This window comes from Microdochium trichocladiopsis, assembly GCF_020744255.1.
Source record: "Microdochium trichocladiopsis strain MPI-CAGE-CH-0230 chromosome Unknown B0I36scaffold_2, whole genome shotgun sequence".
NCBI classification, from domain to species: Eukaryota; Fungi; Ascomycota; class Sordariomycetes; order Xylariales; family Microdochiaceae; genus Microdochium; species Microdochium trichocladiopsis.
The window spans coordinates 1,020,269-1,042,363 of record NW_025763545.1 but is presented as its reverse complement, the minus strand read 5'-3'; the positions used below and the strand labels follow the sequence as shown (position 1 = coordinate 1,042,363).

Sequence of the window (22,095 nt, the reverse complement as noted above, 5' to 3'; positions counted from 1 at the left end):
ACACCTAATACTCCCACACTACCTAATCAGACACGTACCGCCATGGCCCCGGCATTCAGAAAGACAAGAACAACGTTTCCCTCGTGGGAGTGATCTCGCCCAGCCATCTTTGCCCGCGTGGCCAGTCCATTCCATCACCATTCTAAAACACAAAAGAAAACACTCTCAAAAAAAGCAAAAGTCCACACCGATTCACCCGCATGTTCTTGGCAAGCCCCTAGATGTCTCTCTGTCGGCAGCCGGCTGCCGAAGGCGGGACTGGGCCAGGACAGTACCTTTGGCGGCAGCCGCCTGAAAGGGCATATCGGCACAGCGCCCCAATTGCAAGCCCCCGGGAAGAAAAAGAAGACCAGGGATAAATCATCCGAACAAGAGATAAGCGCAGGATGGCGCAGGTGGCAACTGTCAAAAGCATATGCTAAGCTCCGCGCCGCGTGGTGGTGGCGGTGGGCCGGACTTCAACCTCCTACCTCATCATTTCACCTTCCCCTTGTCAGCCCACGGCAGGGAGACGTTCTCATGGTGCCTTGTTTCTCGATCCTTCATGTATATGTGTGTGTGTGTGTGTGTGTGTGTGTGTGTGTGTGTCCAAGCTCTTTCGTGATGATCGCCCGGGGGATCTGCATCAAAACGTCACATCCAGAGTCTTCTAGATCAACAACAAGAGCTGAGATCACGAAATAACATCGTCAAGTCTATCGAGCTCCTTCATCCTCACCAGCCCTTTCCATCCTATGCATCACCCCTTCTCACTCTTGTTCTCATTCTTGCACCCACTGTGGCGCAAGCCATCAATCACCGGGACAAACGCCTTTATCCGCGGCTCATCGCGCACCGCCATCGCCACCAGTGCCACTAACTCGGCCAGCATGCCAGCGCACCCAATCTTGTGAAGAACCTAGCCAGTACTCGGCGACCCTAAGTGTGCCACCCGCATTGACTCTGTTCTCACCCGCTGCCCATAAGCCGCATGCAGAAGGTGGGTCGTGGGACATCAAGGCAATTGCCGTCTCCTCCTCCTTGCTCCTATCCCCTGGCAAGTTCAGCCGATGCGGCCGTGCCAGTCTGCGTGTCGCAGGGCTGCATACGGATCCTGCCGAGACGGAAAGCCTCGTGCGGTCCCGGGAAGTGTCGTCTCGAGCTTGGAGATGGTAGGCCGGTTCGTTTCGGGAAGGCCGCGCCAGGCATCGCCCGGTCTGGACTCATAATTACCGCTCGGCAGTTTCGCCGTGTTTGACCCTTGTCAACGGCACAGCACGATGTCGACAAACTTAACGTGTAAATCTACGCTTTTCATGGGTAAGATTATCGCGTCGCCTTGCAAGGACTTAGCCATGACTTCCCCCCTATCTCGTTGATGGTGTTCTAAAGCTAATGAAACCACATCCTTGTTGTGACGTGGCAATCCGGTGGCCTGCCATGCTGGGATTCACTATCCTGCCATCGACCTCTCGAGCCTGCATCCCTCCACGGGTTTAAAATCATGTTTGTCTTTGCACCTCCCCTCGCGGGTCAGGCAAGGTAAACTGTTGGTCCGGCGATAGTGCAGCATTCACAGCATCTACGAGCTCAACCCACTTCGCCTTGGCTGCATCGTCGTCGTCAAGCACAGAACGCAACTCTCGCTGGAGCTGCGCAATGCGCGCCCAACACTCCTGAGAGCTAATGAGCAGGTCGGTGGCTTGACTTTGGTTCGATACAGGCTGTGGAGAAGAATGCTCTGCAGGCAATGTTGACGTTTGGAGATGCTGCAGCTGCAAGTTCTCCGCGCCAGAAGACGCCAAGCCATTCCCAGAGGAGCGCGATGCAATGACAGTGGAAAAGGTCTGAGATGCTCGTTGCGAGCAGCTGTCGCTGTCGCGAGGGCGAATAACTTCAATCCTTTCCTTCGTGTCAGCTCCATGGGCTAACGAACCAACGTCTGCGCTTCGGAGATATCTCTTCGAATCGGGCCAGAGTACGCAGCTTCCCCGATCGCCGAGCGCGCGATCCAGCCTTGCTGTTTGCTCTTTGAACACCCCCTCAAGCACTGTGAATGAGTATCAGCATGGGCATAAGCCTGTAGGGTTTGTTATTGAAGGATCTCACCTTTGTGGATCTCCGTGATTACCGAATCGGGGCACCGTCCACTGGCCGTGACAGCCGCCGCGATGTACTGGCAATAGATTGGAGGGTGATGCTCAGCCCTTTTGAATTCTTGAAATAGCGTTTTGGGAAGGCGGTATTCTGAGGGAAACACGAGTATGGCATCAAGGGCCATGGCTAGTTTGGTCTCGGCGCTCTGGAGCGTCAAATTTCGAGATGCCTTCCACGCCACGGGGTTCCATTCGTGATATCGTCCAGGAGCCGGTGCCCATTCATACAGGCCAAGGCGTTTCAAAAGCACGTCACCGAGGACGGCAGAGGTAGCTCTGTGCTCAAGGAAATAGAAAAGCTCGGAAAGCGTAGACTCTTCTCCATCATGGCTGAAAAAATAGTCAAGCTCGCACTTCAAGACCCCGTCGGAAGAGGGTGCCGCCGCCGCTTTCTTGAGTGCCAATACCGTCTCGTCCACAAGAAGCCGCATGTGCTCTGTCTGAGAGCTCACGAGGCCGCCGAAGGCATTCCCCAAAAGGCTGAGACCTTCCAAAGGAAGTGAACCTTGACGGATAAGCTTTGGCAATCTGTCCCATTTCATCTTGAGCTCTGATAGTAGAGGTCCCTGGCGTGGCCCGATATATTTCTCCCAATCATCATCATCAGTCTCAAAGCTGAACGCGTGATGATCGCCTGGCCCAAGAGAACGTCCTGACAACGTTTGGCTGAGCTTTCGTACAACAGCCCGCGCAGCCTCCACTTGCTCAATATTTGCTTCGATTGGCCCCAAGGCTGACACAATCGGGGCGGTATCCATGTCCAGCATGACCCTGTTAAGCCACGGACCGTCATCCCCAAGACAGCTCTTAAGAAGTTCCCGACTGACGAGACCACCGAACTGCATCGCTAAGAAGACATCGGCAGCAGCTCTTGTCTTGAGACTTAGTTCGGCACTGAAGCATGGATTAATCTGCCATCCTGGGGAGAACGGCGACGGGGTGACGACCACAGATATGATGTGACTGTCAAGCATAGCGTTCCGGATGTCGTTGCTTCTGATCCAAGCTTGATGCTCAGCATCGCCAAGGTAAATGTCCTGATTTAGGTTCGCCGGGCCGCAAAGGAAAATGACCAGGGGCATGCCAGCCTTCGATGCCTTTAGCGAAAATTGAGAAACGGTGCTCAAGAATCTCTCTGTCAAACTATCTGTCGAATCAGGGTATTTATAATCGTCCCTGGCACGTAATCCAACGCCTGGAATGTTGTCAAAAGAGGGCCTGAGAGCGCGTCTGACGACAGTCTTTTCGGGACCATGAGTATAGTCTTCTGGCCGAGCTTTGACTAATTGGGCGATGTCGCAGGCTGCGAACCATGCTTGCGAATTGGGGGATCCGCGGCCACGGAAGAGTGTTTTCCAAGCCAAGAAGTCTGTAATATGCCATCCAAGGTCATCTGGCTGAGCTCGAGATATCGGAACAGAGCATAGGCCGACTATGAATGCCCTCTTTGGTATGTCGGGAATCGTTCGAGAGAAGAATGTAATGTCATTTGTCGCTTTGGGCAAGGCGCAAAGCTCATGATTGGGCGTGGCAGATGCGTTTGCCATTGTATCTGACCTGCGGGAAGTTCAACCTTGATTCGAGCAATTGGCTCTGTAGTGGCTGTTTGGTGATTTTTCGATATGCTGTCCACACCCATGCGTTAGGGAAAGAACTTGTTGCTTCGTGAAGACGGACTGTCTCGTGAGGACGTTGTGGCGTCTGCGTCACAAGCCGCTCAGAGCGTTAGACATTGGGGAACACCAGCAGGTCCTCATCTGGCAGCCTGCACTACAAAGTGTGCGGTGGTCGGTGTTCGCGTGCCGTGGAAGGAAATGAGTAACAGTGGGTCAAACGAGTTATTATGCGAAGAGAAGATGATGTTGAGGAAAGGAAATTTTGCCATTAAGCGGCAGCCACCAGAGTTGTCAGCAAACCTTCTGATCCTCTGGTCCGCACCTTGCTTCTGAAGTCGTTGGGCTTGTATGCAAACGACAAGTTTGAGGAAGCAGGTTTTCGAGCCTCAGCTCCACTCATTGGTTGTTCGTCTCCCCCAAAAGTTGTTGTATCCTCCTCAGATTCTCCGTACTGATGGCCACATAACCCTCGGAAAGCCCCTCAATACCGTTCGAGGTAGCGACATCCGGATTCGGATAATACCATGCTGCGATGGCGATGATGATGTACACGATCTGTGGTTGTCAGTATAGAATGTCCCAGCCCATGATCCAGACATGACAATAAAGCACTGACCACAAGGAGCGCACCCTCCAACCAATTCGATTCGCCATCGCGCAGAAAATTGCCGACCACGAGGATCGACAGGACCAAAAGTGCCACCATGAAGATTTCAAAATTCAGGTCCATGGGCTTCTTTAAAATCCAACCGACGATTACCACGAGAGGACCGTTGAACAAAGCAGTCTGAATTGATGGTCCAAGGCAATGATATAGTGCGACATTGATCATGCCATCTGAAGATTGTGCGGTTGTGTTAGCAATAGTTGTGGCGAAGAATCCCGAGAGGAGAGATCTTACCCCAAGCCTCGTCGACGGCCGTCAAGTGTTCAGCTGCCTTTTCGACAAGTGGAAGGAGTATCAGTCCAAGGAATTGATCGGGCACGCCGCTCTCGACTACATGCTCAATCTTGTCAACAAGTATAATGAGAAGAACCGTGACAAAGACTAGGGAGCAGGCAATGGCCACGAGTGCTTCTGTCAGTGTAAACTTGGGTTTGGCCATGTCCGCCTCGCGATCCGTGTCACCATGCTCGTCCTGCTCTATGACGGCATCAAACAGACTATGCTGGCTGCTAGCACAATACCAGACATAGAGAAAGAATGCCATGATCAATACAATCGAGGTCGCCTGGCTGATTCGAAGAACGTCATCCTGCAACTTGCCCTCGGTGAATTTTTCGTGCAGGACGTGAAGGTCTAGAGAGGGTACCGTCTCAGTCTTGAGCGCGGAGTAGAACGCACTAGGAATGAGCAGGCCAAATGCAGCTACCAGGAGCAGCCCGTTGCCAACCTCTGACACAATGGCATGGAATTTCTCTGTCTGGTGTCGAATGCCGCCAAAGAAGAAGCAGAGGCCGAGGCAGAGCAGGAGGTTGGTCAGTATGGACCCCAAGATAGCCGCCTGGATAATAGGGATGAGGTTGCCTTCGTCGCCATTCCCTTCTTCGACATTGTGCTTCACAATTAGGACGATGAAGAGGATGATCTCGACAATGGAGCCGAAGGTGGTCTCTATGAGGATGCCGGCGACCTTTGGCATCTTCCGCGCGAACTCCTGGCCAGCGAAGCCGAGGAGGTTGGCTGACGGGACCATGGCAACATAGCTCATGGCGAAGATCCAGAGATGTGCGTCGCTCACGAAGTTCAGCGCTATGGCGACGGGCACAAACGGCCAAAGGACGTTGACCCAGGATGACACAGTGCACGACGAAAGCCAGAGCACGTGCAAGAAATGGCGCGGGTGGAAGCCAGACCTTCCGCTCTCCCCTTCGTGGGCGACATTGGCGAGCATGCTCGTGGGCAGCAGGGGGGTAGATTCGGTGCTGGTGCTGCCATTGTGACCAGGCGCCGTACTGCTGTCACGGTCTGTCTGGGAGGCTGCATGGGACGCAGCATGTCCTCGAACGTGCTGGTGCGACATGGCAGCCGTCCTCCACGCACTATTGCCCAGCACAAATGTACAGTTGCGCGGCCAGGATGTAGTGAAGCTGAGGTGGGAAGCGCCCTCCACTCCAGCAGGCTCTGGGATGCACGCAAACGTGGTCTGTCGGGCAAGACGAGCGAGCACGGCGTATGTAGAGACGACGGGTGAGACGGTGCCGACCGCCGTGCCAATTGACGGGTGGTCAGAGGTGTGGGTGTAGATGAGAAGTTTAGGTGGTCGTGGTGAGTGAAGGACTCCTACAAGAATGCGTAATGTCTGGAGCTGGGGGAGCTGGCACTTGCAAGCAAAGCAAGGAAGGTTCCAAGTCACCCCCCCAGGTGTGTGGCTTCCAACGTAGCTTGGTGCTGGATGCTGTTTCCCCTCGCATCCCCGCGGTGCCTTCCAAGGTTGCAATATGCCCATGCTGTGCGCCAAGGCGCGCTACGCTGCACCGCTCAACCTTCGCAAAGTTCCCAAGATCTCGTGGCACGGTGGGACGGCGGGCCTCCTGTGGCTGTGAGACCACCCGTCCGCTGGCATACGCCTTCTTCTTCAGCCTGTCTCGCCCCAAACCGCCACGCACCCAATCGCAACACCTCGGCCGCTGCCGGGCGCATCCCCGAAAGACATTGCTTCCTGTCCGACCTCGACCCGCTGCCGAATCGCGCACGCCCTCCCATCAAAGAGATCTCCGTGGACGGCACGGGTGAGACAGCGTGTGCCACTGTGACGTCTTCCGCGACCGTGGCTTGCCAGACGACTAATTCCTTGGCTCTTGCGCCACCACGCACCAGAGCAGCATTTGCTTCTGCCCGCGAATCGTGAGACAGACGTAACAAGCCCCCGGCACGGAAGCTGGGAAGCTTCAGCCGGTACGCCCAGAAGCAAGTAAGGGACACGCACACACTACGCCACAAACGGGACGCCCACACCCCCCGCGTGGGTGCCAAGGACACTATTATTGCCTTGCAGCAGCAGCAGCAGCGAAACTGTGTCACCAGAGACATCTCCATTCGGAGCACTCCGAGAGATCAGGCCTGAAGTTTGCACTCTTCCAAGGCTGGCCGTGCCGACAACCTGGACAGACAGAGGCAGAGTAGCGTGTCGTGCCGCGCCATGCAGCCGTTAGTGGCCGTGCCTGTGCTGTTTTTCCAGCAACGAGACCATGCAATCCGTATGGCTGGGGAAGCAGTGCAAGGCAAGGGCTTCCCGCCCCGCGGCCTACGGAACATAGCCTAAACAATGGGTCGGGCAGGAGTATACACCTGGGCAGGCAGGCAGGCAATGATAGCTGATGGTGTGAACCGGGAACACACATAAGCGCACGGCTAGCGACCCTTGGGCCCGGCGCGGCAGGCTTTTCAATTAAGGTTGCGTGAGCATGCGTGTCTAGGGCCGGGCCCCCTTCCCAAGTGTTCCACGCAGAGCCGGCTGCTGTGGTGGTGCGCGGCTGGCGAGAGGGACCACGGCCCCGGCCCCCGGCCACGGCCCCGGGCGGGCTGGCGGGCGGCGGTGCGGCGCTCCAAAGTGCGTGCGCTCGCGCGCTGCGTGCTGGCCTGGGTGCACGTCCGTCCGTCCCCACCACACCACCACCACCACACACACTCTAATACTCCCAGCACCCGAACCCTTGGAATCCGTCCCAACTCTGATGCTTGCAAGCCGCCTGCGTAACGGCGCGCGCCGCCGCACGGGGGACCCACCGCCATGCGTGAACCACAAGAATGCACCACCACCGCCGCCACCACCACCCAATTCCCAACCCCGGCTGGTGCAGATCGCTGTTGCACTTGCATGCATCCCATGCCACGGCCGCCGTTCATGGCCGCGCCGCACCGCACCCAGCTATCTGGTCCAGCCAGCCAGCCAGATCCATGCTGCGGCTGACTCGCCTCGAACCGCCCGTTACATGGGAAATGCCACAGAGCAGGACAAAACCAGTAGTTACCACACATAACAAGAGTCGTCGCCGGCCAGGATTCATCAAAAATCACCACAGCAGCCACGCCCGGGCCACCGCCCATCTTATTCACGGCAGCAAGAGCAGGACAACACTGCCTCGGCACGACAATGCACAGCACAGATGACCAAGCCGCAGCCGGGATTTCCCACCAAAGACTTGCGAGCCTTCATAAATCATTCCAGTGAGAGCTCAAGCCAGAAATGACTGTATTAATGCGTACCCCGAAAAGGACAGGAGAAGTCGTCAAGAAGAAACATATGTAAGAGATGGACCTCAGACGAGTAAAAACGAGAGAGGAAAAAAAGTCCCATAAACAGCATGTACAAGCTCCCCCCACATGCGCGCGTGAGCGTGGTGGCGAGACAATTATGTCCGTCTCCCGGAAGACAACCCGAGACCGTAAAAGGGATAAAAACACCATCCGCCGGAACACCCAGCAGCGTACGGACGACGTCATTCCCCTTTATCATCTCCGGTCATCCCCGGCTTTGTTTTTTCTTTTGTCCCTAGCAAAACTGGCACCCCAAGGTATATCCATCTCATGAAGAAAATCGATAGGTCTATGTCATCAAGAAAAGGAAAAAACAGAAAACCACAGCAAAGCAGGAAACAAAGCAGGGCCATGATTGGAAACGACGCAGCGATGGCGTCGTCGTATCTACAAAAACACAACGATGCCCGCGCGACACGCGAGGCACCGATGTGTCGACTCGAGAAGGACGATACTGGGTGACGGAGAGATACTAACAAGCCTGCTGAGCCGTCTCTCTACTCGTCATCCTCGGGCTTCTCGCTGCGGCGCATGCGCTCGGTCCAGCGGCGCTTGCCAGGCCGCATCACATAGTGCGATGGGTCGATCTCAGCGTCGGGGCCATGCACAGTCTCAATCGCGGTGCGCGTCTTTGTGCGATAGTTGTCGACTGCGATAAATCAAAATGTCAGCATCGTGCAACTTGGCTTTGGGCGAGACTGGAAAGAAGACGAGCTAAGATTATGGAGAAGAAACGTACGAGCTTTCTGCAAAAAGACTGTCCGTCCGGCGAACACGCGGCTCTGCAACCACGCCATGCGGTACCCGAGGTCGTTGAGTTTGACCTCGGACTGGCGCGCGGCCCGGCGTGTCCGCGGGATCGCAACCTCACCCTCGGCGCCGCCGGCTAGAGGGACCTTGACCATGACCCTATCGCTGCGGGTGTTCTTGCCGCGGGACCGGCCGGTGCGGCCGCCCTCGACCTCCATCGCCTCATTGTCGTCTTCGGCTTCGTTGTCACTCAGGTCGTCCTGGAAGAACCGCGAGCCGGTGGCGCTCGGGGGCGGGCTCTGCATCTCACGGGGGAAGTAGCTACGCGGGAAGACGGAGGAGCTCTTGCGGAAAGAGTCTGGGATCTCCTTGGTGTCGACATTCTCAAGCGTGACGCGGACCCGGAGCCGGCAGTTGCGCTTGTTGTCCTCAACCAGGATGAACTTGCGCTTCTTATCTGCCGGCAGGTCCGGGAACAAGCCGGCCGGATTGTCCAGGTCCCTGCTCTGACGCCGGCCAGAGGAAGAGGCGGCGGCGGCGACGGCAGAGCTATGGTGCCCGCCGTGGTGAGGGTGCCCTCCGTCATGGCCGCCCTGGTGATGGCTCATCGGGGGCATGGGACCCGACGAGTTGGAGGCAGAGCTAGGATACGGGTGATGCTGGGGGTAGCCGGTAAAGACATGGGCCGACCGCACGTCATCCGAAGGCCCGGACCCAGCAGGGCCGCCGGCCGGTGCCTGGTGGTGGTGATGGTGGGAATCATCCATGTACTCTCCATCCCCTGTTTAAGAAACAACCAGGTATGTTAGCAGGCATTTCCTCTGTACGACCCATGGAGATTGTGTGTGGGGCTATATGGTAGCAGTATTGGGAAGGTAGGCAGGGCAGATGCGCGTTTATCTGGGAACTGGGAATGACCGGGCCCCAAGACACCAGACAGCGACAGGGTTTTGAGGGAGGGGACCAGGCCAGGGGGCGGAAGGGGAAAGGAGGACAAAATTCCGTGTCAGGTGATGAATGGTAAAGTTCCAATCTCGGGGGGGATTTGCATCTGGGATGTTCTTCTCTGAAGTAGAAATTGTGCCAGGTTTGTTTTTTTGGTTGTGTATGTGCAGCGTGGGTGCAGAATTCGAGGCCCTGTCCTGATCCCTTGACCATTTTCTTGTCCGTCAAGGACGGCTTGAGCCGGGCGAAACTTCACGGCCACTAGCAGAGGTACAAGACGACTCATAATGTACAGTTTAATGCCAAGATTTCCCCGGTATTCCTTTGTGCGCCGGCGGCTAAATGGCCGCGTACTTTTTATGAGAAGATTGAGAAAGAAGATGACGGGAGAAAAAATAGAAGACAAAAACACAAAAAGGTACACCCAAACCCCTTCCATTGTGTGGAAAACTTCAACCAAAAAAACAAGCAACAGGTATAAATGGTGATGGTATCATGGAATTGCACTAACAGCAACGCAATCAATCACATCTGGTGAAACATACCGACTTCGTCTCCGCCGCCTTGTCCGGCCGAGTCGTGGTGGTGTTGCTGGTGGTGCATCCCTGGACCCATGTGGCTCATGCCGGGCTTACCCATGGGCGGCGCACCACCGGGGCCCATGGCTCCTTGTGGGGGCAGGCCCCCAGGACCGTTAGGGGCAGCCATGTGCGGGTGTGGGCTCTGAACAGCCTTGCGCGTGTTCATCTTGGCCATGCGCCGGACGCGTCTACTCCGCAGTCTCGGGTCCTGGTTGCTGTTGCGCCAGCTATCCACGGCTCTCTGGATCAGACCACGCTTGCCACGCAGGCTAGGGTTGAGCTGAGCAAGCGCCCAGCCGACAGTGTTGCATTCCGTCTCGTACTGCAGGCGGTTTCCGCGGTACTGGTCCTTGGGGCAGCAGGCCCGAGGATAGACACAGTTCTCCGTCTTGAAGTCGGCCGGCAGGTCGTCTGTGAGCACAGACTCGACGTCGCAACGGATAGTGTACTCCATCTTGACTCTGTCGCGAGAGTACTCGAACGCGATCCACTGGACGCCGTTGTTGTCTTGCCGCACGACCAGGGGGGTGGTGGCTGGGATAGGCCCGGGGGCCGCATTGTTGTTGATCCCGCCTGGTGTCGAGGCACCAGTGGGAGTGTTGAGCTGACCACCATTCTGGTTTTGCTGAGGAGTCCCCAGAGGTCCTGATGGAGGCCGGTGCAGCTGCGGAGGCATCTGAGGCTCCATCTTCGCGTGGCGGGGGCTGCCAGTCATACCCTGCTGGCTGTGCTGACCAGGGTGCTGAGACATCTGGTGCTGGCCGTGCGACATCATCATGCCGGGCTGCGAAGTCATCGACTGGTGCTGCTGGCCATGGTTCTGGTACGGAGATGGCGCAGTCTGCTGAGGGATTGAAGGATACTGAGGCTGCTGGGAGCCATAGTACATAGACTGCTGGTGAAGCTGCGACGGCGGCTGGCCATAGATGCTGCGGTGCTGATCATGTCCAGACGGCGAGGCAACCGAGGCAGGCGAGTTGGACTGCGGCGTATGATACGACATAGGCGGGTACGGACGAGGCATCTGAGCTGCGGCCATCATGTCGGATGTGTCTGTGACCTCGTGTTAGCAACCATGGTCGCACAGAAAGAAGAGAAAACCCTTGCGATGCCTGGAGCTCAAGCGTGCTTCGCCGTCTGTCGCGTGTGTGCGCGCGCGCGAGCGCGCGCATCCCGAAGTGCCAGTCGAGAGAACAAAAATATCCGCGGGCGGTACAGAAAGCGTGCAGGAGAAAAGAAAAACCAAAAAAAACGAAGGGCAAACTTACCTGCGGAAGTGTATCCGCTAGTGGTTCCAGGAGTGCTGTACGGGCTCTGGTGAGCGTAGTAGGGCAGGTCTTGGGAGTGCTGGCCGCCTTGCGCGTGGCTAGACTGCTGGTATGGCGACTGGATGGAGTGGGAGGAAGAGTATTGTGAGGGCGGCGGCGGCGCGTGGTGCTGCTGGTGCACAATGCTCGATGGTCGGGGATGCTGGGGAGGCGCCGGTCCCTGCGAGTGGTGGGGATGGTGCTGCATAGAGGAGACGACCATTAGTCCTGAGTTATCGATGAAGCCAGTGTCGAACAGTGACGACCACGGGATGACAGTCTCGACTTGAAGGCGGACGCGTCGATAGTTTTTATTTTTCCAGGCGCAGGGGAGAGGTATTTGGGGAAAGGCGACAGCCCCCCTTGTAGACGAGCGAGAGACCTGGACCGGGTACGGCGTTGGTGAACGAGGGGGGGCGCAGGTGGAGGGGGGAGGGAACAGGCGGACAGGGCCTGGTAATCAGACAGACCAGGGCTCTGGCATAAGACGGAGAAGTGGAGAGAGATGAGAGGAACCACCACGACCACCACCACAGTATACGTAGTAACCACGGCGGAGGCGTGTGAGGATGAGGCAGGGTAGGCACTCTGACAGGGCAGCAGGCCAAGCAGAGCCGGATGTAGGTGGAGGAGGATGTTGATGATGATGGTGAACAGAAGGTATCCCAATATCTTTTTCTTGCCCTTTCGGTCTTTTTTCTGTCCTTGCTGCGCGACTCGCCCAACTATGTGCTGTTTGCCGCCCTGGCAGGCAGCCAGGCACTCAAGGCAGAGAGGACGGCAAAAAAAGATCGGGCGGAAGCGGGACCCGAGAGTGGCCAGGAGCTGACCAAGCCAACCGATCTCTGGATCAAGCAACGCAGCAGGAGGCGTGAGGAGGACGTGAGAGATGTACGGGTACCTGTTGGAGCGCGTGCCCGATGGAGCAAGAGGAGATGGGACGGGGCGGCGACCAGGGTTCCGGGGGGTAAGAGAGATGTATGGAAAAAGTATACGCACCACTTTGGGAGGAAAACAGCCGACCAGAGATTTGGAGATCGGAGCGAGGATTGGCAAGCGTGACGGCCGCGAGAGAGCAGGGTGCTGGATATTTGAGAGAGAGGTGAGGGCAGGGCCAGGAGTGTGCGCGGCGAGCACGAGGTTGTGAGTGTAGAGAGGAAGAGAATGCAGGAGGTAGGGATCCGGTTGGGCGCGAAAACTGGAGCCGGCGAGGGCAGGCGGAGTTTTTGCTGTTCTGCGGCCACGCCTTGGGGCTTTAAAGCAACAACTGACACGGAGCTATCTGCCACAAGGGGACCCGCGGCTGGCCCCCAGAGGGAAATTGTCATTAACAGCAGTGATATGGCTGCTCGTTTGGCCCGGCGCCAGCGGACGTGCAATACCCAGATAATGATGCCTGTGCTTGGTGCATGAAGGATGCGACGAGCTAGCGCAGAGTGGTGGGCATCACGCAGTAAGTCGCAAAAACGCCAGAGAGCGGAAGAACCTATGGAGAATAGGATTGGGAGGTGACTGGCTCGAAGGGATGATGATGACCTGCACTCTCTTTGCGTGTGTGTGTGTGCTGACTGCCGCGCGCGCCCCCAACCCGCCGACAAGAACCCATCATCAATAATCAGTCAACCATCGAGAGCACAAGCACACAGCCAAGTACCTGCCAGAAACTCCACCACCTGCGCAACAACACTAAAGGAGGTCTCGAGCAGAAAGAGACAAGTGGCGGCCGGCAGGGGCAGGAGAAGCGTGTGGGCAAGCAGGCAGTGGTCGAGGAGGAAATAGGGGGCCCCTGCCAGCGTGGCGGGCGGGTGTGGCGCTAGCAGGCGTGGCCAGAGCGCTAGTAGGGTGCTTGACGGGCTGGGATGGCAAAACGTGACAGGGGCGGCAACAAGGCAGGGCACGCTGCTGCAGGCTAAGATGAGCCGGCCAATGGGGGCGCCACACGCCGCAGCCGAGGCGGGGCCGGGCAACCCAATGAGGCATCTGACCCCCGGTGCTAGCCCACTCGCCGCAGACAAGGGGCCCGGTCGCCCGGCGCAGAACAAGGCGGTGTGGTGGGTGCGTGCGACCCTGCCTGCGACGGCTCCACCTCCACCACCACCACTTTGAGCACCACCACCCTCGCCCTCCTCCCGGCCACGCCATGGATGCCTCGGCGCCTGTGCCTGCCCTGCCTGCCTGTCTCCTCGTGCTCCTCCTCCTCGTGGTGTGATGCTTTGTCTCTGTGCTCGACCTTCGCCTCTCCCGTCGGTCGGCCCCAAATGAACCCCAGGTCCCTCGGGGTACCTCCCGCCACCCCTGTGGCCACCCACTGACTTGACAAGCGCGCCCATGCCATGCCATGCCGTCCCTTCCAGCTTCGCTCCCGTCACATGCGCCAGCCGCAGGTACCACCTGGTATCTCGTCCAGGACTTGCTCCAGCACGCATACGACGTACATGATCTCTCGTTGTTTGCCGGCCTGCCTGCCTGCCTGCCTCCTCTCGCAAGATGAAATGACGTCCTGCGCCACACGCTTCACTGTCGACAGATTAATCACACGCACTAATTACCGACTACGCGATGCTGCCGACTCGCCTGCGACTCTCCGTACCTTAGGCGAGCTCGCATCCCGACGGGGCAGGCACGAGCGTCCCAAAAGCAGCAGCAGCAGCAGCAACCAGTAGCATAAAACGCCAGCGTCGTATTAGTATTAGCAGCAGCTCCATGCGGAGCAGGATCCGACGTGAGCCGGCTGCGGGCGACTCGCAATTCCCGTTCGTGACCTCATTTCTCTGACTGCATGCCTGGCTGCGCTCTTTTGTCATTGCGTTGCCCCAGCCAAACTTGTTCCTGATAAGCATTGGAGTCCTCAAATTAGGCATGGCTCGCTACCCGCAGAGCCACTTGGGGCCAGGGCGCGAGATTGGGACTTGTCCTCTTTAGGTGGAACTTTTGGCTCCTCTGCCCATCACACCCGGTGCCGCAGGCGTGTCTGCAGCCACCAAAATGAGCAGACTCCCCACTCCAAGCCTTTTAGCCTCGAGCGCATCCGCCACCAGGCACGCCGTTAGCCTGCTGCTCCCATAATAGGTAAGCGAACACCAGGGCCAGGGAAGCGCGCGTCCCGCCCTGGGACACCCGTCGTTCTGGCTTTTGTCCAGGGGGCGTTGTAGAAGAAACGGGAGCTAAGTCTTGCCGGACAGCCCATGTCGACACAGGGGTGGGTGCCAGCTTCGTCTTTCAACGACGACAGTCGACGCGCTTGCCCGGCGGGCGGCGCTGGTTGTTCGCGATGTGGCAGAGATGGCCTCTGGAGCACCGCGTAATCAACCATGTGCCAGCAGGCGACGATGCAGGGTGGCTGGCCGCACATTGAGGGAAATGTGCGCGCATGCTGGTGCGCGGCACAGACGGGCTGGCTCCGAGGCGCAACCGCTCTTGTTGCTCCATGCTTTTCTCTGCTGGACACAGCCGGGCGGACCACCAGATGCGAGCACTGTCCCGACGTTCTCCAGAGGTGGGTCAGGACCACGAGCGTGTCCGGCCAGCACAATGATGGATGTGGATGTGCGCCGCCGTTGGTCGCCCCCACCCCTTCGTACACAGCGGCGCTAGCACGGCCTAGCAGAGAATAACTCCAACGTCTTTTTTAGCTCACCCATGGGCCATGCCGTTCTTCCCTGGCCTCGCAGCGAGGCTGGTCAGGGGTTGTCATATCACGGTGCCAGTGCCATGCCACGCCATGCCATGCGGGTATCGCGCGCGTGCGCGTCTGTGTCTGTGTGTGCGTGGTCTGCTCGGGCGAGACAGCAGCGACCAGGAGCATGTCTAAGACAGTGCAGAACGTGGCAAGTTTCGAGGGCTAGAGAATGTCTCTGGCGTTCGGGGCCACTGCTCGTGCAGGTGCCGAGCTGCGGCGGAGCCCGCAGCAGCCTGCGATCGCTCGGCACACAGCAACAGCACCGACAACAGGGCTAGCGAGGCGACGCAAAATCGGTGAGTGGTGCTTAGTGCCACCAGAATGTCATGATGAGGTGGAGGATGGCGCTAGCCCGGACTCGGCCTAGGCAAGCTGCTGTAGAGCACAGCTCGTCCCCAAAAATCGGGGGCCTTGTCAGGTCGTGAAACGTCCACATGGCCCCTGCAATTCCCGTTGCGAGCTCCAGGCCCGACCTGGTTAACCTTGCGACCACCCCTGTCCTTGTTGGCACACCTGGCCATGTCCTCGACCTTGCCCAGTGGCTGCCCGCCGCCCCGCGCCTCGACTTCTGGAATACTCCCAGATGCCTGCCTGCCAGGTGCTGTGGAAGCTCTTCTCGTCACTTCCCCTTACCCTAGGCACTGGCCCAGCACGCGTTGGTTGGATCGCACCTGGTGAGCCTGCCGGGCCCAGTCTCTCCCGTCCCATGTCCAGGCGCGCACATGGCTGGGGTGCTCCCTGGCACGCGACTGCGACGCGTCTGCATGGCCGTCCTGGACCTCGCTCGTGCAGTTGTCGACATGCGCGTCATGGTTGTTCAAATGTTGGACCCTGAGTCGCCCTTCCTCAACGGCCTCGAGCGCGCCGTCGTTCTGGTTTGACGACGAGGGTTTCGACTCGGTGCCGCCGCCGCTTGCGCAATGGCCAAACCATGAGGGGCACTCCTGTTCCATGGCTGCAGCCAAGCAGTCGGCGGCGTACTTTTGTCGCTCGGCAGATCCGTGACAGGCGCTGCCGACGATGGGGAAGGCCCCAGCCGTGTTTGACTCGCACGTGTTACAGGCGCTCCTCCAACGGCGACGCTTTTGCCGTGTCGTGGTGAGACAGGACGCTAATGCTGGTCCGCCGCCAGGTGCTTCAGTAATAGAGATCCGGCCTGCAAGGAGTCAGCCGACCTCTATCGCGGCTACAGCGATGATCCTTGATCCTTCCGTTGCAACTGGGCGCCATCTGCCCGTCATGTTATTCGGCTTCGCACCGCACATGCGAGATGAGAAGTGGCGCGCGCAGCAAGACTTCATGTTTCGAGCTAGCTCGCGCGGCGGTGGAGCTGTGTGACGCGGTCAACAGGTGGCATTTCTAGAATGCCTCGTTGGCGCATCATCCATCATGTTACCGCGGGCGCCGTCGCCCACTACGGAGTACCGTCGTTCGAATCATAGTCGAAGAGAGGCATGGGTCAACAATACCTGTGGGGCCCTCTTTCACTGACTGCACAAGGATATCTGATCTTGAACAAGGGTCAGCTGTCGAACGTGCAGACCTTGAGCCTGTCTTCGTGGGGTTGCAAGGCCACGCCACACCAGGCCTGCACCCTCAGATCGCAAAATGGGCTAAGTCGGCCAGCATCCAAATTTGGCAATGATGTCAATCAGACGATCGTGCCGAGCGAAACGTATGTCTGCTAACACATTTTGTGGCTGCATGCTAGGAACCAGGAGAGGCCTTTATGTAGATGTGTCGTCACCAAGAGATCTTTGCCGCCCTGTGCTGATCACGCTTCATTGGAACATCGCACCGCGCCTCCGCTCGACGCGCCTGTGGCGTCGAAGAGCCCTCCCTTGGGACTGGGAGCATTCTGCAAAGCCCGTGCACCATGAAGAGTTGCGGCCATCCTCCACTGCTCCAATGTTTTCGTATGACTTGATTGGGGGCGAGACAGCCGGGATAGCGGTGTGCAAACTGCCTGCGAACACCACTCCGTAGATTAGCTGCTATTGGTTGGCTTTGGTCAGCGCGAGAGTCGATTTGCGGTCGCATAGCGTGCTCAGTCGAAAGGTCATTTCCAGAGGAGACCCATCAAGGTATTCAACGGCGATTTGCGTGCCGAAGCTGCACAGCGCAAGGTATCCTCTCTGGGCATCTGTAGCACAGCAATGCTGAGCATGCTAGTCCTGAGGCTGGAGTCAGCAGATCTCGCCATGTACAATGCCGTGCACCGCTCCGTTATCCCGCATGCAGCACCGCCAAGGTCCAGCCCTAGCTCCGGCAAGCAACCCAGCTGATAAGGGTTGGCCGCGACCATGGGGATGCCCAGCCATGATCCCTGTTTGCGTCGTAGGGCCTGGAAGTTGGCCACACCGAGGACAGAGCCGCAAAACCAGATATACAGTACACGATTCGTCTGTCAAGTCGCAGTGCGGGTGGTGTCGTGGTTCGCATACGTACCCAGGTAGATAGGTCTTTGTGGCTGGCGACAGCAATCGTCTCATGCCTGTCAGGCGACACGCCAGAGAAACTCAATTACCTCGGCATGGGGGCCACAGATAGTCGATGTGACCAGGTTACTGCACTGTAGCTAGTCCGTCTCAAACTCGTTCTGAGACCAGTGCCAGGATTACGTGCTCGCGGAGATTAACCCCCAGTTGTCCAAGAAGCCCGACCCGCAGACTGCTGGGGGGGCCTGGTCCCGCCGTCCATGCAAGGGCTGCCTGCCATTGTGGCTGCTCTGGTCGGTGCTGTATGCTGTAGGTATTGCCCTCCCTGCAACCTGCAACCTGCACGAGCTTCAACAACGTGGAGTGCTTCGACTGTCTTGTAGGGTCGTTGGCGCCGTGCGATATACCTAGCACTCAGGCACCCAAACCTCGCTACCGGCGAAGGTGCGGGCACTGCACCACCATAACGCGGTCGTCGAAAGAAGCTGCACCATGACGATCAGGTGGCACTGAACGAAACTCTGCTCTGAAAGGGACAACGTGGTGCCCACGTGTCGCTGGGGCCACCAGTCACGGCTCACATTAGAGTTCATAAGGACCCAGAACGAGTCAAGCCGACACAATCATCGTTGGGGCTTGTTGGTAGTGCCGTTGTTGTAGCACGCAGCACTACTGAACCGTTGAACAGGGTGGCCCCCTTGCGTCTGGCAGGTATGGCTTAGTGCGGGACTTGGGCATAAGTGCTTCACTTTAAGCTCAAGCCGTCCCTCAGCCCGACCCCGGGACCGTCTGAAGGCGACTTGCATGGGGTCGGCGAGTGAATAGGACAATACGCAAAGCGCAATAGCCACTTCGCCTGCAGGACAGCGACATGGCGTCCGAGGTCTCCGCGCTGCACGCAAGTAGTGCATCTGCATATCGTCCAGAACTGAGCTTCTGCATGAGTCTGTTGCTGCAGCATCTCAGTCTTGCGAATATTTCAGATCTCCTCGTGTGTATCTTGTGAAGGTGACGATCCACTCTGTGCTTTGCTTTGCTGTCAGCGTGGTAGCACTTTGGAGCGCCTGGCTTGGCGTGCAGGGATGAGCTGGCGCACACCAAGTGATGCCGCTCCCAATGGGCGAACATAGCCAAAGTCAGCACCCCATCGAGGTCCTCCAGGGAACGCAGCCTGGTATGGATCACCGCAACAACCCCTAGTTTGGAAATGCCTCGCAGAGGCGCACTCCACATTTGCTGATAGTTTTTCCAGTAAAACCGAGACTCGTTGCGCCGCTCCGTACTATGATAGATTAGTAGACCGAGGTCCTGTCTGTGTCTCAGATCTGGAGTGGCGGCCAGTAATGGCTGGGACAGAGGTAGGCATGATCTCAATATCATGACGGCAGCAGTGTCATCCCCCACGAGGCTGGCTAGTGGTCGTGAATCTGCGCACTGAGCGGTCGCGCATCTAGAGTCAAACCCGGCAATCCGGTTCAACGGGGATTTTAGGCTCAGCTGCTTCATGGTCGAGGTTGACAGGACAGGGTCGTGGTTGTCAACCAGCACGCGAGAAACTGGGATCAGGGACCCTTGACCGCGGGTTATGCATCAGGGCTTTTGGTCAGTAAAGGTGTGTGACAAGCCTTTGAGGAGGTGGAGGCTTGGATCCGGGCGCCCCGTCGATACCATCTCAACCACAGCATCGCTGATGAGCCAGCAAAGAGCGTTCGAAGTTTTGCATATGGCTCCGCAGGAGGATGCCAGCATCGTCCCGCTCGAGGTGACGAGTCGTATGTGGGCAAGGCATTGGATTGCTTTGGGAAGCCGCGAACGCTAGTATCCATCAGCTGCTCGTGACGCGCGCCTTCCTGCGGCCCAGAAGAGCACGATGGCCATTATGGAGACGCGCCAGAAGCCGCCACCACAGCACTCGGAAACAATATCAATGCTGCCAGGTGTATCCCACACATCGCACGCACTTCTCATGTTGGCCATCCGTGAACGATTCCCTGCCAACAACGAGAGTACACCACTTCGCCAACTGCATCCTCGCCATCACCACGCGCAACCGTTGGCTGTCGATGAGCACACTTCTCTACCGCGTCGAGCCGTGAGCGTCATCGATCAAGGCTCAGCACGTGTCGTACGTGGTATCTGCAGCGTTCGCCAATAGGAACCTCCGCGCCAAAGACCGGCCGGGGCTCTGGACGGCTCTCCCAGACTCGGATATCCAACGGCTGCGTCTTGATCGCTCCTTGATAGCTACACAGCAAGCAAAGCCTGACCAGCAGGGGGCCAGCTGTTACCCACTCCCCAGCCGATGGCTGACCAGCCCAGCTCGGATTCCAAGTCACCTTCCCCACCTGGTCAGGCTGGTCATGGTGCGGCGGCGACAAGGGCACACGGTTGGATCGAAAGGCTCCGCGATACTGTACTGTGTTCCCAATCCCACACCATCCAAGCGTTAGTCCGGCACCCCGTTGGCAAGCCTGGGCCGGTTCCCACCCCTCTGGTCCGATTGCCACGACCTTTCGGGCCACTGGCAACTGCCATTTTCTGATTGCTTGAGTTGGAGCCTGTGAGTTCTTTCGGCGCGAAGACCCGCTGTTCCGTGAAAATCATGAGTCCAGTCACTTCATTCCCACATGGGTTGCAACCATTTCGAGGTCTTGCGACGTGTCTTGGGAAGCATAAAGCCGGATCAGACAGGCTGTATGGCCCTAAGACCAAAGAACTCTGCCCTGCAAAGTAGACGTTTTATCGGAGCCCTTGAAGACTAGCTCATCTTGTGTCATCAGACTTGTCACCAGAGCAGTGTCTGAGTTCAGTGATGATCAATGAAGCCATGCCATTGCCCAGTCAAGTTGAGTCCTGCGATATTACCTAGCAAGATGTTCATGAGCAAAAAGTTGTTTGTCCTGGCCAATGGGAGGGGACTCACGTGAAGCATGTTGATGCGACTGTGCTGTGGACACCAGGGCCTAAGACAATACGACACACTTAGGAAGATGGCACCGTCATGGGCCACATCATTGCCTTGTCCGTCGATGGATTTCCAAGAAGGCACCCGGCCATATTCCATATTGCACAGCCACGCGCAGACGAGAGATTGCACTTTGAATTAGATTAATCTGTAATGCTACCTTTCTCGATTGATTTCCCTACTCCGTGGGCACCTAACAATGGGCTGGGGCGCGCTACAAGTATATCAGCACGCGGCTGTGCATCGACCGCTGCTCTGATGGATCGGACAGGTATATCCGCTGCTGCATACGATTTACAGACCCGTCCTGCACCTGTGCACATTGGGGAGCTCCTTTGTACTATTTGACATAGCTTACCAGCTCCGGCAGCGATAATGGTAGTTGCTCTCTGTTGTGATCAAATAGAGGGCAAGGCGTGCGCCACAGAGTTGAGGGGATCCCCAGCACAAACGTGAAAGTGGTGATGGTTTTCAGCTCGTACCACGGGGGCACCCAATCTGCGCAGACTTCTCCCCCACCACGACGACATCCGACGGGGAACGGCGAGATGTGGCATGCAGTCAGGCAAAGGCTCGTTCTCTGCTCGTGCCAACATGGGCGACATGTCTACGGAAGCAGTCATGATCTCCGCCTTGGGACAGTTCGAGGAGCCACGAGTTATGTACAACGGCTCCACCCAAGCAAGTAGTTGACCGAGAGCTGGTGATGACCGCATGTGGTTGTCAGACAGCGCCCCAAACCTGTGTGGGCGTCTCTCTAACAAGAAAGTAACGGCAATGAGCAAGGATGGCCTGCGGGTGACCAGGGTGTCCAACTGGCGGAAACACGGACGACGACAAGGGGCCTCGTGTGGAGCGACATTCATTTGCCATGACTCTTTATGGACAGCATCTAGCAGTCCGGAGTACCTCCTGATGGGCACCGTACGTACCGGGCTCCCCGTACGGACAACAGCGCCTGCGGAGTCTCCAATCAGTATGTGGCATGGCCTTCACCGGTCTCGTCACTGGAGTGGCTCAACACGCCATCCTCCAAGCGTTAGCTTCTGCTCGCGTTTCAACCAAGCGTTGAGGTTCAGCATCGAAATGACCCGGTTTCAGACGGGATATCCCTCTGTGGACGGTGTAGAAAGCCTCGTGTGCTTGGCGCCAAGTTCACAGACAGGAATTAGAACATCCTCATGACGACCTGGTCATTTCTGGAAGCCTTAATACACCATGAACATGAACAAAGTACGAGCGGAAGCCACGGCAGCATTGTGGCGGGTCGGCAAGCTGTCTCTGTGATCCTGGTCATAAAGCCACTCTGCAAGTCACAGGAAGTTCCCGGCGCTACCAGAGAATATCTCGATATCTAGCGAACCCCTAATCATCATGATGCACAGTGATTTGGCTGGGGAAGGGCTGCCTGCCTGCAC

At 57.5% G+C, this 22,095-nt stretch overlaps 6 protein-coding genes across 6 annotated transcripts; 1 reads left to right on the top strand and 5 right to left on the bottom strand.

The window, feature by feature from the left end:
* Nucleotides 1-1,359: 1,359 nt before the first annotated feature.
* B0I36DRAFT_65139 (uncharacterized protein) lies at nt 1,360-3,914 on the bottom strand. The gene is made up of 2 exons (XM_046163157.1): nt 2,089-3,914; nt 1,360-2,029 (listed from the first exon to the last, which is right to left on the bottom strand). Exons 1-2 carry the CDS (start codon nt 3,680-3,682, stop codon nt 1,482-1,484), a joined length of 2,142 nt encoding a protein of 713 aa, XP_046016492.1. The 5' UTR covers nt 3,683-3,914; the 3' UTR covers nt 1,360-1,481.
* A 233-nt stretch (nt 3,915-4,147) lies between these two features.
* Nucleotides 4,148-5,775, bottom strand: B0I36DRAFT_237449 (uncharacterized protein; the record flags this gene model as incomplete). The annotated part of the gene is made up of 3 exons (XM_046149536.1): nt 4,148-4,306; nt 4,368-4,588; nt 4,653-5,775. The coding sequence occupies 3 exons, from the start codon at nt 5,773-5,775 to the stop codon at nt 4,148-4,150; spliced, it is 1,503 nt and encodes a 500-aa protein (XP_046016491.1).
* B0I36DRAFT_313903 (uncharacterized protein) lies at nt 5,593-6,065 on the top strand. Its single transcript, XM_046152687.1, has one exon. The coding sequence runs from the start codon at nt 5,774-5,776 to the stop codon at nt 5,996-5,998; it is 225 nt and encodes a 74-aa protein (XP_046016490.1). The 5' UTR covers nt 5,593-5,773; the 3' UTR covers nt 5,999-6,065.
* Nucleotides 6,066-8,353: 2,288 nt separating this feature from the next.
* B0I36DRAFT_65080 (uncharacterized protein) lies at nt 8,354-9,761 on the bottom strand. Its single transcript, XM_046163156.1, has 2 exons — nt 8,752-9,761; nt 8,354-8,661 (listed from the first exon to the last, which is right to left on the bottom strand). The coding sequence occupies exons 1-2, from the start codon at nt 9,527-9,529 to the stop codon at nt 8,510-8,512; spliced, it is 930 nt and encodes a 309-aa protein (XP_046016489.1). The 5' UTR covers nt 9,530-9,761; the 3' UTR covers nt 8,354-8,509.
* Nucleotides 9,762-10,232: 471 nt separating this feature from the next.
* On the bottom strand, nt 10,233-11,818 carry B0I36DRAFT_345498 (uncharacterized protein; the record flags this gene model as incomplete). Its single annotated transcript, XM_046156362.1, has 2 exons — nt 10,233-11,341; nt 11,557-11,818. 2 exons carry the CDS (start codon nt 11,816-11,818, stop codon nt 10,233-10,235), a joined length of 1,371 nt encoding a protein of 456 aa, XP_046016488.1.
* Nucleotides 11,819-15,903: 4,085 nt separating this feature from the next.
* B0I36DRAFT_359077 (uncharacterized protein) lies at nt 15,904-16,227 on the bottom strand (the record flags this gene model as incomplete). Its single annotated transcript, XM_046158075.1, has 1 exon — nt 15,904-16,227. The coding sequence occupies one exon, from the start codon at nt 16,225-16,227 to the stop codon at nt 15,904-15,906; it is 324 nt and encodes a 107-aa protein (XP_046016487.1).
* Nucleotides 16,228-22,095: the final 5,868 nt, after the last annotated feature.